This window comes from Camelus bactrianus, chromosome 20, assembly GCF_048773025.1.
Source record: "Camelus bactrianus isolate YW-2024 breed Bactrian camel chromosome 20, ASM4877302v1, whole genome shotgun sequence".
Lineage (NCBI taxonomy): Eukaryota > Metazoa > Chordata > Mammalia > Artiodactyla > Camelidae > Camelus > Camelus bactrianus.
The window spans coordinates 663,235-678,028 of record NC_133558.1 but is presented as its reverse complement, the minus strand read 5'-3'; the positions used below and the strand labels follow the sequence as shown (position 1 = coordinate 678,028).

General features: G+C 57.0%; 1 protein-coding gene across 1 annotated transcript; it reads left to right on the top strand.

The window, feature by feature from the left end:
• Positions 1-440: 440 nt before the first annotated feature.
• LOC141574289 (uncharacterized) lies at positions 441-9,661 on the top strand. Its single transcript, XM_074349059.1, has 4 exons — positions 441-650; positions 2,130-2,181; positions 2,350-2,483; positions 2,584-9,661. The coding sequence occupies exons 1-4, from the start codon at positions 441-443 to the stop codon at positions 2,971-2,973; spliced, it is 786 nt and encodes a 261-aa protein (XP_074205160.1). The 3' UTR covers positions 2,974-9,661.
• Positions 9,662-14,794: the final 5,133 nt, after the last annotated feature.

Below are 14,794 nucleotides of genomic sequence, written 5' to 3'. Positions count from 1 at the left end.
AGCTTTTCAGAACGAAGGAAACACTGCCCCATAAACATGTACGTCAGCTGTAAGACACATTAAAGTCTGTACGGGAAGGAAAGGTGGTTCTTGTGCTGGAAGCGATGGAGTGAGCTACGAAGCTGAGCTGGGAAAGGCTGCGTCGGGCTGGTCCACGAGGCTGCACCCCCCCAGCGCCATGCGCAGCTCATGGGTGGACGTCCACCCGCAGGGCCTCGTCCTGTCCTGTGAGCCGGTGGTTGGACCCCTCGCAGAGTTTTTCCACAGCTCCATCAAACAGATCTTCATTATTTCTGAAATGAATCAGAAAGAATTCCACATTTTTTTCTCCAACTGATCTGACTTCCAGAGCGGGGACTTCCTGGTCATGGGGGTACCGATGATCAGCGGGACCTCTGAGACCCACAGCAACCCGTGGACAGTGTGAGCTGCATGTCACCATGGCCACAAGGCATGAGCCAGACACACTCCCCTCCACGCGGCGTGATGCCGATGTGTGTGCTTTGCTTCTGGCTCCAAGATACTGGCGGGGCGAGGACCACAGGCTGCCTGTCATTGCCTGGTTTGGGCTGTCGCAGAGACTGGCCGCCTGGCTGGAGGAGGAGAAAGTCACGGGGCGTCCTCAGTTCTGGGAAGAGGGGCTGGGCCACGTGAGCTGACAGCTCCAGGACGGATGGGTCCCTCTGATGTCACTGCTGCTTAGTGCCCCACCGCCTTCCTCGTTCTGGCAGGTGATCTTGAATTTGGGAAGAATCCTTGGGTGGTCTGGAGGTTAACGTTGCCTGTGGCATGTCCCTGGAGGAGAATGGGGTTGCACCAGCTGGGCTGAACACCGAGATGGGGACAACAGAAAGTGACCCCCCAGCCAGCAGGGACTGGCTGCAGCAGGAGTCCTGACCTGAGCCGTGTGACCAGCAAGAGCAAATTACTTCTACCTCCAGATGTCCCTGTGGAAAACGGAGTCGGCCAAAGTCAGCTGACAGCAGTGTCACCTGAGCTGTGGGCACCTCGGAGCTAATCAGGAGGGCCCTGTAAAAGCCCATGCTCCTGACAGTGTCCTGGAGAGCCTTTCAGCTACGGCCCCAAGGCCACTGGGATGCCCACGGCTCCCTGGCCTCCGGGACAAGGACGGCGAGGAGGGGGGCTGGAGGGAGAGGCTGGCAGGCCCTCCGGGGGTGTGGATGAGGCGGGGTGAGAGCACTTCTCGGAAGTTAAGGTGTGCAGGAATCATTTGGGAATCCTATTAAAACGCAGATTCTGTGCCAGTGGGTCTGCCTATCTGACGGGCTCTCAGACGACGCCCCCGCTCACGGCCAGAGATCAGCCTGGGGGCACGGCTCTGACTGACGGCTCAGCGGACAGGGGCATTTCTCTTCTTTTCTCTTAGCGCTGTCCCTCCCCCTACTCACCTGCCTGCCTGAGATACTCGTAAGTGCTTAAGAGTCCTCCTCACTTGAAGGCTGTTCCGTCTCCAGGGCACATCGGTTCCTACTGGTGGACAATTAGGTGGTTTCTCATCTTTGCTCTTAGAGGCCAAGCTGCAGGGAACAGCCGCGTCCGCAGGAATAGCGCGCGTTGGTATGAAAAGATGTGAGTTCACACGAAGGAACGTGTGTGGGCACACGTGCGCACAGACAACGGTGATTATCCCAGTAGTCACCTCGCACCCGGGGACAGAGTGCGCTCTCTGACAGCTGCCGTCATTTTTGACTCAGACGGGGTTGGCCGTCTTCCGAGGTGCTGTCAGTTTTGCACGTGCTGTTATTTAGCCCTGTTATCTTTCCCATCTCATTCTTGTGCAATTGTTTTCCTGAAGAATAAGTGTGGGATTGATTTACACAGCCTGTGAGGTTCACCTGTCAAGATTCTTCTGGTTGTTGGCCTTGTCATCCAGCATTTTCCCTTGCTCCCCAGACTGTATGTCATCTTCACATCTAATATCTCCACCCACCCCTCCATCCACCCATCCACTCCTCCATCCACCCCTCTATCCACCCATCCACGCACCCACCCATCCACATACCAACCCCTCCATCCACCCATCCACACACCCACCCATCCACCCATCCACACACACCCACCCATCCACACACCCACCCATCCATCCACCCATCCACCCACCCCTCCATCCACCCATCCACCCCTCCATCCACCCATCCACACACCCACCCATCCATCCACCCATCCACCCACCCCTCCATCCACCCATCCACCCACCCCTCCATCCACCCATCCACCCCTCCATCCACCCATCCACACACCCACCCATCCACGCACCCCTCCATCCACCCATCCACCCACCCCTCCATCCACCCATCCACACACCCACCCATCCACACACCCACCCCTCCATCCACCCATCCACCCACCCCTCCATCCACCCATCCACACACCCACCCATCCACACACCCACCCATCCACACACCCACCCCTCCATCCACCCATCCACGCACCCCTCCATCCACCCATCCACCCACCCCTCCATCCACCCATCCACACACCCACCCATCCACGCACCCACCCATCCACACACCCACCCCTCCATCCACCCATCCACCCACCCCTCCATCCACCCATCCACACACCCACCCATCCACACACCCACCCATCCATCCACCCATCCACCCACCCCTCCATCCACCCATCCACCCACCCCTCCATCCACCCATCCACCCCTCCATCCACCCATCCACACACCCACCCATCCACGCACCCCTCCATCCACCCATCCACCCACCCCTCCATCCACCCATCCACACACCCACCCATCCACGCACCCACCCATCCACACACCCACCCCTCCATCCACCCATCCACCCACCCCTCCATCCACCCATCCACACACCCACCCATCCACACACCCACCCATCCATCCACCCATCCACCCACCCCTCCATCCATCCACCCACGCACCCACCCATCCATCTGGTGACTGTCAACTGCGTACCCTACACTAAGCAGGCTCTGTGCTGAGCTCAGGGGGCCCAGTGGTGAACAAAACAGAAAGGAATTTGTGTTCTCCTGTAGCTTTCATTCAAGTAGGGAAGACAGACATTAAACAAAGATAAATAAGTCACATGGGTGATGTGGTCGTGTCAAGGGCCAAGGAGGAGGATAAAGCAGGGAGCAGAGCAGGGAGGGAGGCGAGAGAGCAGGGTGTCACCTCACAGCTGGTGACACCTGAGCAGAGCTCTGTGAGTGCTTCCGTCCAGTTTATTGGCAATATGGTGAGAGAGAATTCTTCCATCTGTCGCTAGGGACCTGCCTCTGGGTGGATGCTAATCCATTGACTGGACCGTGGGGTACACCTGACTAGTCTGTTGAAACTCCCTGTGACTTAGGTCTCTAGCCTGCACGTCTCTGTGTTCTCTTAAAGACATTTGGGGAGCATGAAAACCTGGGCACTCAGCATCCAGGGCACCCCCGATCTAGGCTGCTCTGGCTCTCACACCAGGGAAGTGCCTGGTTGCCTCTGTTGCCGGCATTGGGTGGTGACGGCCGCTGTGGCAGAGGAGGAGAAGGGGACTCACGGCCGTTTTCCATCCTCAGGGGCCTCGTCTGTAAACCCCAGGTGACAAGACCCAAATCTCTTGGCAAAACTGGGAAATTGAAGATTTTTTGCAAATGTGCTTCTGAGGAACAAGCACCCGTTGGCCCCAGCACATCCATCCAAACCCAGAGTGGCCCTGTCACCGTCTCTGCACAGCTTGCTTGGAGCAGGGCCGGGGGGTGGGACTGCCGGAGGCGGGGCCCTGTGCCGCCAGGTGGCTCCGTCCAGGTGAACAGCTGTCATCTGCAGACTTACCTGCAGGCTGCAGTGTTGCCAAGACTATCTCCTCGCCCACACGCAAGGCCGGGCTCTCTAGTGAACAGACGGGCCAGTGGAGGCTTCAGGCAGACGCTGAATTCATCCCTGAGATGGGAGCGTGTGAGCGTAGCTGCGCAGTTGAGAGTAAAGGCACAGCAGGGCCTTCACAGGCCTGCAGGTTTGCAAGGCAGCCTCTTGGCTCCTCCGGCCTCAGTCTCTTCGTCTGTAACCTCAGTGGACTAGACGAGATGATTTCTAAAGCCGGTTCTCTGCCCCTAAAATTCAGATTCTCTGTGTTCGTTTTGTTAGAAGCAGCCACGCTGGCAACACTTTAAAACCCAGATTTCATAAATACTTGTTCTGACGGAAAAGAACCGTGCGGCATGGCGCTGACGAGGAGGAGATGGGGACAGGACAGGAGGCTGGGAAACTCCGAGGCCACGGGGAGGTGCAGGGCCAATGGGTCGGGACAGAACAGCTTGATCTGGGGACACACAGTGGCAGCCCCAGCAAGCACCGGGTGGCAGGAGCAGAAGGTGCCCGCAGAGTTGCCTGGGAGCGGATGCTCCACCCGCCGCTGCCGCCTCCTGGTGCCTCCGGCTTTCCTTCCCAGCCCCCGGGACCCCTGCTCGGGCTTGGGGGGTGCAAGCCTCGTGTCCCTTCCAGGAAGCAGATGCACTGACGCCGTGCTCAGAATGGCCCTTTGTTCTGCTGCTTGTGACTAACTGCTCTGCTATGGAGACGCTTATGCAACCTGGCAGAGCCCGGCCCTCGTGCCCGGCCCGGGAGCCTGCGGTCGGCAGAGACCCGACCCGCCTGCCGTTGCGCAAGAAGTAATTACAGAATCCAGCCGGGACTTGCTTGCAGCCCCGTCCCTTTACATGCTCGTTAATGTTTAAGCTGTTTAAACTGCGGGTGCAGCAGAGCATCGGTGAGCTCGGCCCGGCCCCAGAGTTCAGTGTGGGCTGGGTCAGGTGTGGAGGCGCCGGGCCCACTGCCGTTCCTAGAGGGTCTGACCCTTCTGCAGAGGTCGGCCCCGAGGCACGTCTGGACTTTCCTCCTTTCCCACAGAAGGTTTAAGCCCTCTGAAAGTCGGTCAATATTTAAAAAACAGTTCTTAAAAAAAATCCTCTGTGCCAACCCATTACCTTCTTAAATAGACCTCAAATATGGTTTTAACTTTAAAAAATTAGTGCAAAAAATTAATGTAGTTTCCGGTCAGCAACCAGAATCTTCAGGGAGAAAAACAAAGCTCCTTTAGCTGGTGGAACCTCCCGCACAAGTGGCAGAGGCGTGTAACCCGCCCCGCCGCTGCCACGCGCGCCCCGGGGAGCGCTCCCTCTGCCTCCCTGGACGGGGGGGTGGGGAGGGCTAGATGTCCCTGTCGTCTCTGCAAAGCCTGGCAAGCTCTCTGCAGCTGTGTGCTCTGTGGCCCCTGTCACCGTGGGGTCTGGGCATGGGGACAAGCCCATCAGGCAAAACACAGACTTGCGTCTGTGGGAAGAAATGCCGGCTGCCTTCTGGAGTCACGCCTGGCCTCCAGCCTGTGAGGACTTTATCCTGGGGCGGCTTGCAGGACCAGGGAGAGCGTGGACAGGCCCAGCAGCCCGGCACTCCCTTGTCTCCTTTACAGAAGTTACCAGGATTTGTGTCTGTGAAGTTTGCTAAGATTGCTGAGGTTTAAAGTGTGCTGGTGCCTGCCTCCATCCAAGCAGGCAGAGGGCCCACCTGCTCAGAAGGACGAGAGCCTCTCTGCCCCCACCCGCCACTGTCCCACCTCTGCCTTCTTTCTCTTTTTCTCCCTTTTGCTTTCTTTCCCTTTTAGTAAACTATGCTTGTTTACATTGCAAAGCAGTGCACAGTAATGGTAAAAATAGCTCTTCCAACCCGAATGAAAGCGTGTAAGATGAAAGATAAACTGCTCTCACCGCGCCCAGCTCCTTATCAGTCACCCAGAGGTAACTCTGCAGTTTGAGCGCCTGATGCAAAGCTCTCTGGACATTTCCTGCATGAGCGCTTGTGCGTGTGGACACACATGAAGTTCTGTGCGGTGAATGGGCCGCGGCCTGTGCATGTAGCAGACGTCTTTCCATAACAGTCACTCCCTCACCACTGAGAGGTCCCCTGTGAGGTCGCGTCTCAGGTAATGTCACCTCATTTGTAGGCTGGATGTCAGTTCTCTCCTCCAGTTTGGGAGGTCACAGAGCTGCACCACCGGTCTCAGTGCACAGTACGCAGTGGAGAGAGCATACCCTTGGGGTAAGTTCCTAGCCATCGAATTGCTGGGCCAAGGGTTATGTGCATTTTACATTTTAATAGACATTCATTGCCCAATTGCCCTGCAAAAAGGTTGCCCCAGTTTACAACCCCATTAACATTACGGGAACAGCCGATTTCTTCCAAAGCTCACCAAATCCACCTCTATCCAGCTTTTAAATCTTTGCCAAGAGACAAAAAATGGCAGTTTGTTATTTTTTAATTTGCATTTATACTACGAAGGATGTTGATGGAGAATTTGCATTTTTTTTTTTTTCGGTGGAAACTTGCTGGTCTTGGCCACTGTTCATTTCTGTTGGGCTTTTAGTAGTTTTAAAAATTTGATTGAAAAAAGCTTTTGTTTGTCATTAGCCTTTGTTTGTCAGCTAGGCCACAAATACATTCCCTGTTTGTCTGTCTTTTAAGGACGTAGGAATTGATGGTGTTTATGGAGTCAAATTCGCCTGCTTTCCCTGGGTAGTACCTAGGGCTCCCCCAGGCTCTTGGGAGCCCCACCCGCGCAGAAAAGGCCTCAGTCTCCCGTGCCGTCCTCCTGGGCCCCGCGGGCTTGCTCTCGGCGTGGGTGCCTGTGCTTGTCGGCCCTTCGTCCTGCTGTGCGGTGTGAGGTGTGGGCTTGGCTGGGGAGGTCCTGTTGGCTCTGTGTGGTTTTGCTCCAGCCTGGAGGCCTGCGTGATGCCGCCGGTGGGGGCTTTCTGCTCCCTCGGAAAGAAAAGGGTTCAGACAGGCTGTTGTAGGACCCGGGCAGGAACTTGCCTCATTCTCTTCTGGGATCAGGGGTTTGGCCCGTTTCCAGGTCGGGAGGCTATGGGGCTGTATTTTGAAGGAGGCTTCCAAGAGGAAAGGCGAAGAAGAGACTGAGAAAAACGGAAGACTGAGGGCTTCTGGTGGGACGAGAAAAACACCAACTTAAGATGACAGAATCTGTGTATAAAGTAGAAACAACAAGGTCCTACTGTGGAGCGTGGGGAGCTGCAGTCAACGTCCTGCAGTAACCTATGACGAGAAAGAGCGTGAAAACGAATGCACGTACGTGTGTGTGTGGCGGAGACGCCACGCTGTGCGCCGGAAGTTGACACGACGTTGTAAACTGACTCCACTTCAGTAATAAGAAAAGATTGAAGGTGAGCTAAAGACAGAAAATTAAATAGAATGACAAAACCACTGACGTGCGTGAGCCTATTTCTCCTTCCACTGTGTGAATGCGAGCACGGGTCGCTGGGCTCGAACGCCGAGCAGGTGCGTTCTGCTTCTCTTTCGCCCACCCCGCTCTGCTCAAGGAGAGAAGCAACACACAGCCTCCTTGTTACTCTCCTTTGAACAGCATTTCCGCAGTGGGCGTCCTTGTTTTGACAGAACTTCTTGTGGGAAGTTCAAGAGCTCTTGCTCACGGCATGGCTGAGCTCTCCCCCCACGGTCCCCAAACACGGGGGCATCTTTCCTTTGACGACCAAGCAGGCTGACTGCACAGCCAGTAGCGTTGAAGGTTTCTGTTTCTCGGCACGAGTGATGTGACAGGCATGTTGGCAAAGACCCACATCCTTGGGTTTGCAACAGAAATAATATAATCCTGTCGGTCAAATTCCAGGTAGCTCAGCTAACAGGAGCTGAGGAGCTCTTCCCCCCAAAGTGTCTGTGTCTCACGGAAAACTGTGTGATTTGCGTGGTAATTGTAAGCTGATTGACGAGGATCTGATATTGTCATTAAGGGCCAAGCTGTTTCACTGCCATTAACACCGACCAGCGTCTGTGTCTGTGTCCGACAAGCAGACGTGAGTGTATGAGTTTGGATGTAGTCCCAGCGCCCCTGCGAGCTCCCCAAGGCCGGTTCCATTATGCCTGCCCTACAGATGGAGGTACAGGGCTTCGGGCTGACGACGTGCCTGGTGTGCGATCACACAGGGATGTGACCCCACACCCTGTGGTCCTCCTGGAGCCTCACACTACTGTCCCCTCCCCTAAAGACAGGAGCCCACAGTGTGAGCCAGGACGCTCTCCGGTGGAAGTTTAATCCCCTGCCAGCGTGAGGAATCCATGTCGGCCACGCTCTGCCCCCTTCAGCAGTTCTTCCATTTACCAGGGAAGCCTTACATCTAAGGTCCCCGAGAGCCACCATCCCATCCCCAGCTGGTGTCCCAGCAGGTGTTCCGGCTCTCCCAGGACGGTCCACAGGGCACCTGGGGGTAGGAGTGCTCCCCACCTGGCCACCTGTAGCCTCAGGCTGAACCGAGGGCTGGCTGGGGCCTGGGGACGGACCCCTACCCACTGGCCAGGTGTCTGTGAGGCTCCGTTAGGGGCCTGGTGTCCGATGGGGCCCCCCCGGTCTAGCCCCACCTGCCGCTCTCCAGCGGCTGCACCCCTCCTTCCCCCTGACGTCACTGAAGAGTGTTCAGGCTTTTCGTTTTCTTCCTTAAAAAGAAAGAGTGACCTCTAGACTCTTTCTTCTTCCAGCTCTTCCCTAACCCGTCCTCTCCATCATTCGGGGTCCTGAGAGTACCGGCCCCGCGGTGGCCGCCAGTCCTGCTGGGAGGTCAGCCCCACCATCTCTGACCGCCCCCACCCTGCCCCCGGCTGACAGCCTGGCTCTCACCCTCCCTCTGCTCAAGACGCTCTTCATCTCAGGAACTGCCTTATTCTTGCCTTCTCCCCTCACCCCCATCTTGGATATAAGCTTAATTTGGTGTTTTGTGTATTTCTTTCAACTGATTTCCAGCGAAGTCCACTGTACCCCAAGTCCACCCACGCCGCCCTGCACAACATCATTTCTATGGTGGTAAAAATGGTCTGTGTGCCGGCGTTTCCCCGTCTACATCTCCAGCCCAGTCTTTCCTGAACCTCAGACACGCATCGAGTAGATGGCTTCACTTGGATGTCCTACGGGCTCCCAAACCTGGTGGTCCCTGGAGTCCAGCTCCAGCTGCCCTCGGGGCCTTCGAGCACTCTAGAAACATACCCTTTCCTGAAGACACTTCCCTTCCCTTGGGGAGGAACAGCTGCGCCCGACACACGGCATCATTATGACTGTGGTGGGAACAGTGCCCGTTACCTCCCTGTGCACGGTATTGAGGACTGAATGACCACGTGCTCACCCCGGCCTCCTGCCCCCTGCTTCAGAGCTCCATCCCTGCTGGGTTTTGCGCTGTGTCCCTGCCTCTCACCGCACCCCTCTGGGTGGAGCATTGCTGACCGCCAGCCTGCTGCCCGGGGAGGCCTCCCAGGGGCTCAGTGAAAGGAGTGACACCATTCATTCTGGCCCTAACGAGAGGGGCCCCGCAGGCCCAGAGTAGACATTGCCTGGGCCCCCGCCAGGAGAGCAACACGAGCTTTGCTGGGGGTGCCCACCAGTTCACTGGGGCTGCAGTAACAGAGCTCACAGGCAGGACATTTGGGAAGCAGACTGTTTGAGCCAGCTTGTTCCCGAGGCCTGCGAGGGCACAGAGGCTGTAAGCTGATCTGTGTGCCTGCAGTGGTCACTGGCGTCCTCAGGTAGTGTCTGATTCAGGGCCAGTGGCTGGACCCAGAGCCAGGCTAGGGGGGGTGAGCAGGGCCACGGCCCCTCCCAGGTGACCATCACCCCCACTTCCCTGGAGCCTGACTGCTAAGTGTGCACTATGTGTTTGGTTAAGTCTGAGTTTGCTTTCTAACTTTGATAAAAAGCTGAGGCAGGAGCAGCATGATCTGTGGAAGGAATTCAAAAGCAAATTTATTCAAGTGCACAATGTGTATCACTTCATATCCTCGGACAAAGGAACAGTGACCGCCCAGAGGGAGAGCTGATTACATAGGGTCTGTGAGCAGCAGAACTTACCTGTTCACTGCGTGGTGTGAGCTCACCGCAGGGTACCTGAGCTGGTTACCTGATTCACTGCTGGTTACCTGAGCTGGTTACCTGATTCACTGCTGGTTACCTGAGCTGGTTACCTGATTCACAGCTGGTTACCTGAGCTCACTGCTGGTTACCTGAGCTGGTTACCTGATTCACTGCTGGTTACCTGAGCTCACTGCTGGTTACCTGATTCACTGCTGGTCACCTGAGTTCACCACTGGTTACCTGAGCTGGTTACCTGAGCTCACTGCTAGTTACCTGAGTTCACCGCTGGTTACCTGATTCACTGCTGGTTACCTGAGCTCACTGCTGGTTACCTGAGCTGGTTACCTGAGTTCACCACTGGTTACCTGAACTCACCGCTGGTTACCTGAGTTCACCGCTGGTTACCTGAGCTCACTGCTGGTTACCTAAGCTGGTTACCTGAGTTCACCGCTGGTTACCTGAGCTGGTTACCTGAGCTCACTGCTGGTTACCTGAGCTCACTGCTGGTTACCTGAGCTAGTTACCTGAGCTCACTGCTGGTTACCTGAGCTCACTGCTGGTTACCAGAAGTGTTTCTCTCATACCTAGCATCTCCACTAGTGAAACATGGAAGATAAAAGCTTAAAATTGGCACCAAGAAGTTTTGGAAGACTCAGCCATTTGTGTTTTTGTGGATGGCACGTACTTCAAGGCCAGCAAGCCAGCGCACACAGGCCCCACACTCACGGCAACCACGTTGTGAGGAGGGGGTCGTGTCTGCGACGGAACAGGATCGCCTCGGTCTCCCCAGGCCTGTGTTCTCTTTTCCCTCTTGGAGAACTTAGGCCCCGTGTTTATCCTGTAACTTAACAGAATGAGTCAACGGTGATATTTGAGCAGAGCGCAGCTGGGGGTGGGCGGCCTGGTGGGCAGAGACGTGGGGAGGGAGGCCTCGCCCCGCCAAGCCCTGGGGCCCGTCCGTGAATCACGCTGCACACAGCCCATGGCCGGCCCCAGATGGCAGGACGTGATGCTGTGGAATCAGCTGTGACTAAAAGATGGGCTGGTTTCAATTTCCTGTGACTCGTTAAGAGAGGCCCATCGGGCAAGCTGTTCCCAAGGCCCACGTGAGTGAGCTCAGGCCCTCTGGCTGCTGAGGGCACGGCTTGAAGGGGTGGCTGCCCGGGGACACCAGACAGCTCTGTCTGCCACAGGTCCTTCCGGGGCTACGAGCCTGAGGTCTGGACTCTGGGGTATCTTGACTGATTCCCAGTTGGCGTCGTAGGAAGCAGAGGCGAGGGGTCACAGGGCAGGGTGGGAGAGGGGGTGCGGTGCAGCCCTCACCTTCCCAAACCCGGGCAGACGCGCTGCACGGGCCTGAGGGCGTGCTTCAGCCAAAACCCAGAAAGGGCCGCGTCATTTTGTACTTAGCAGTGATGAAGTCTTTATTGCGTTTGTAAATATCCCCAGAGGCTATTACTCAAAAGGGGTTCAGCTAATAACTATGAGAACCAATAATTACCTCGGTTCAGATTGCTGACTTGAGTAACTGCTATCGGGGTCAAGTGTCCCGTGGGCCCCACCTCCCCGCACCCTGGCTTGTGACTGCAGGACTCGGGTGCAGGCCGGGGTCAGGGGGGCAGGACCGACTGCGTGTGCATGATCTCTTCCCCTCAGGGCTGCTCTCCGGAGTCTGGTGTTGGTGTTGAGGTGTTGGGCAGGGTGGGCCTGGGGCACCTCGCCCTGGGGGTCTCATCTGGGCCCTTCTTGGTGACCCTTCCCTGCAGGGAGCTGGGCACTGGTCCAGGCCTCAAACTGGCGGCCTCGCCCAGGAGCTGCTCTGTGAACTCAGCCTGGCTCCAGGCGGAGGTGGGACACAGGGAAGCTGTTCCTCTTCCACTCGGTCCCTCAGTCCTTTCTCGGCCAGCTGGCCAGATGGAGAGACCAGTGCACCTGAGCGTGGAGGAACACAGGCAGGCAGTTCCTGGGTGGCGTCCCGCTGAGACCGTCCCGTGTGCAAGTGGGGTGGTACCGGTGCCACGGGCTGCCTGGCCCAGCGTGGGGAAGGGGCGCCGAGCCCTGTGTGACCTGAGAGGCCCGGGGACGTTTGTCTTCCCTTCGCAAATCCCCTGACTGTGTCCGCTTAGCCAATGTTCCATGTATAGGCTCTATTTCCTTTAACTTAAGCTGTGATTGGGAAATGTCCCTGGTGTGGGCCGTCCAGCGTGTCTTGGTTCACTCTCCGAAGGAGCGTTTGTTAGGTCAGGTGACGACGTATAACCTGCAAACAGCAACACATGCACCTTAGGTGTTTGGAGCTGAGTTTGGATGAAGGTATACAGTTGTGAAACCATCTCGCCATCGAGATGAAGCCTATTTTTGTCTCCCCAAGTCGCCTTGAGCCCCCGAGAGCAGCCCCGTCTCAGCCCCTGGCAAGGATCTGATTTCTGTCCCTTTGCCTTTTTTCAGTGTCACACGTGGAATCACACAGAGGTGACCTTTTGGGACTGGCTCCTCTCACTCAGCCAAGTTCTGGAGGTGCCTCATGTCTCCGAGCTTGGTGGCCCCTGCTTTTGGAGTGCCCATCTTTGTGTGAGGTCTCTCCCTGGGGAGAGCGCTGTTGGGCAGTGCTGACCCCACTGCACGTGACCCCGGCTTCTGCGTCCCCACATCCTCTTGGCTGCACTGTGGGTGTCCCAGGGGGCTGGTGGCAGGAGGGCCGTTCGCACTGGGAAGGCCTGGCACCATGTCTGGGCCGACCCCGCAGGATGGCACTGAGGGCCCCAGGGACAGAAATGCGGACGAATGTGACCAAAGCAGGGCTGGTGGGGGGTTCTCCCCGAGGAGAGGAGCTGGGACTTGCAGCGGGGGCCACTGAGCCGCTCGGGCTGGTCCAGCGTCCTGGGGACAGAAGCCTGCTTGTGCTGCCCCAGGCCCGGGACCCATGACAGGGCCCGCCGCCCGGCAGGCGCAGACGCTGCCTCCCCACAGGGAGGTGGGTCCCTGCAGGGACTGTGTGGCCTCACCGTTCCTGCTTTCCCCAGGCCTGAGGCCGTGTCTGCAACACACTCTGTCAAGTAGTATCTGCGACCCTTTGGGTTGGTGCTTTCAGGGCTTTTCTCTAGTTTGCAGCTTTGCCCCCCTTCCGAGTTCCCTCACTGGTTTTATTTCAGCGTTCACATTCCTGCCACGTTTCTGCATGGCCGTGCGCTCGCCCACTCCCCTGCCCGGCGTCCCCGGTGCCGGCGGCGTCTTTGGGTTCTGTGGACTCTGCTGCCCTGAGAATGGGCTGTGGCAACTTTGGACTTTGTTCTTGACCAAATGAAGGGCTGCGCTGATCCCTCTTCCCAGGGTCCACGTGCTGGGCTGAGAGCCCCCTCCGGGCCAGGCGCGCAGCCTCGGGTGTCTGCGCGCATCACGAATCCACGTGGGAACAGCTCAGCCCCTCAGCCTTTGTCCCGTCTGTGAAATAAGCGTGTTGGTGGTTCGCATCTCATTCTGAGAGTTGGAGTTTTGTGCAAAACTAAAGCAGCTGAGGACACACGGGGAGGTGTTTTCGGAGACCCGTGATGTGACCCGTTACACGACGAGGTGTGTGTTTCACTGTGTCTGTGAGAGCTCCCGTTATGTTCAGTAACGTCGTAAGGAAGCTTGTCCCGGAAATACACGTCTGCTCCCGAGCTGACTGATTCTAAGGGAAAGAACAAGCATTGGCCAGCACGACATCTGTGACAGCCGTGAGGGGAGAGGGCGCGTGGGGGGCCTGGCTCCATCCTCTCATCCTCTCCTGAGGTCGCCCGGCGGCGAGGGACTCAGCCAGAGTTTAGGCTCGACTTCTGCGAACTTGCATTTGAGTTCCTCGTTGAGCGGCCCCTCCGAGGTTGAGCCTTCCCGGACGTCTGGCCGCAGTGAGCGCAGCCGGCCAAGGGCTGCGGGGCTGTCTACCTTCCCCCTCGTGGTTAGAAACTGGTGATCAGAAACGACACGTCCACGTCAAGGATGTGGACTGGATTGTTATTACGGCTCCAAACTCACGTGATAGAAGGCTTAGTTGTGGCAAGTCTTCTAAGCCCAGCTTTTCCCGAAAAGAGTGGCACGGGGAGTCCAGGAGTGGCAGGGAAGGGTGGCGTGAAGTTCCTACGTGTGTTTGGCTGAAGCTCGCCAAAACCAGGGCTAGGGCCGTCCTTCCGGTTTGTGCGCAAGGTGACAAGTGGCAGGAGCAGCGTTTGCGTCTGATCGCCCGCCCGCCTCGGTGCCGAGCAGACGGGCACAGAGAGGGTGACGTCTGAGTCTCTGCCAGTTTGAAAGAGGACTTCGCATCAGGGGAAGTTAGATTTTTATGGTTTTGATCACGATCTTCTCAAAAGACACACGTTAGGGCCATTTGTCGACAACATGAAGAATTAACAAATTAGGTTGTCAAAGCGTAACAGAAGTTTAATGGTCTCATCAGAGAACTGTGAGCTCTGTGACTTAAGAGACATACAGTGGCATCAGAAAGCAGGAGACGTTTCCTGAAGGCCTTTTGGGGCCTAATTTCTAGAACCCAGGCGAAGCTCAGCTGTTACGATCTGAAGGACGAGAGCAGGGAAACAGACGAGCAAGACCCTCGTATGTCTGGCGCCCACAGAGCCGCCAACACCCAGGAAAGTTGTCAGTCACGTGAGTGCCTCATGTTGGCAGTTTTAGGCTAAAAACCGAAGGTAAATGATTGTAAGAAGTCCTTTCTTTCCAGGGTGGGAAAGGGGCCGTTTGCTGTCCTGGGAAGGTGGAGAGGTGTGTGGGAGCCCAGCCCTGTTCACACTTGTCCCCAGAGAGCGGGGCGTGTGGAGCGGCACCCACACCAGGGCTCTGAGACCCTCTCAGCACCGGATCCCGCCTGCCCCCCTCGGCCTGGTGGGGACCCCTCACACTGTGACGCT

What these genes read in the sequence shown, in the direction of transcription:
- LOC141574289 (XM_074349059.1), top strand. Translation starts at nt 441, where the DNA reads ATGGCCACAAGGCATGAGCCAGACACACTCCCCTCCACGCGGCGTGAT. An exon ending in ACACCCACCCATCCATCCAC is followed by an intron (nt 2,182 to 2,349) that starts CCATCCACCCAC and finishes ACACCCACCCCT; the next exon opens with CCATCCACCCATCCACCCAC. An exon ending in ACCCATCCACCCACCCCTCC is followed by an intron (nt 2,484 to 2,583) that starts ATCCACCCATCC and finishes ACCCATCCACAC; the next exon opens with ACCCACCCATCCACACACCC.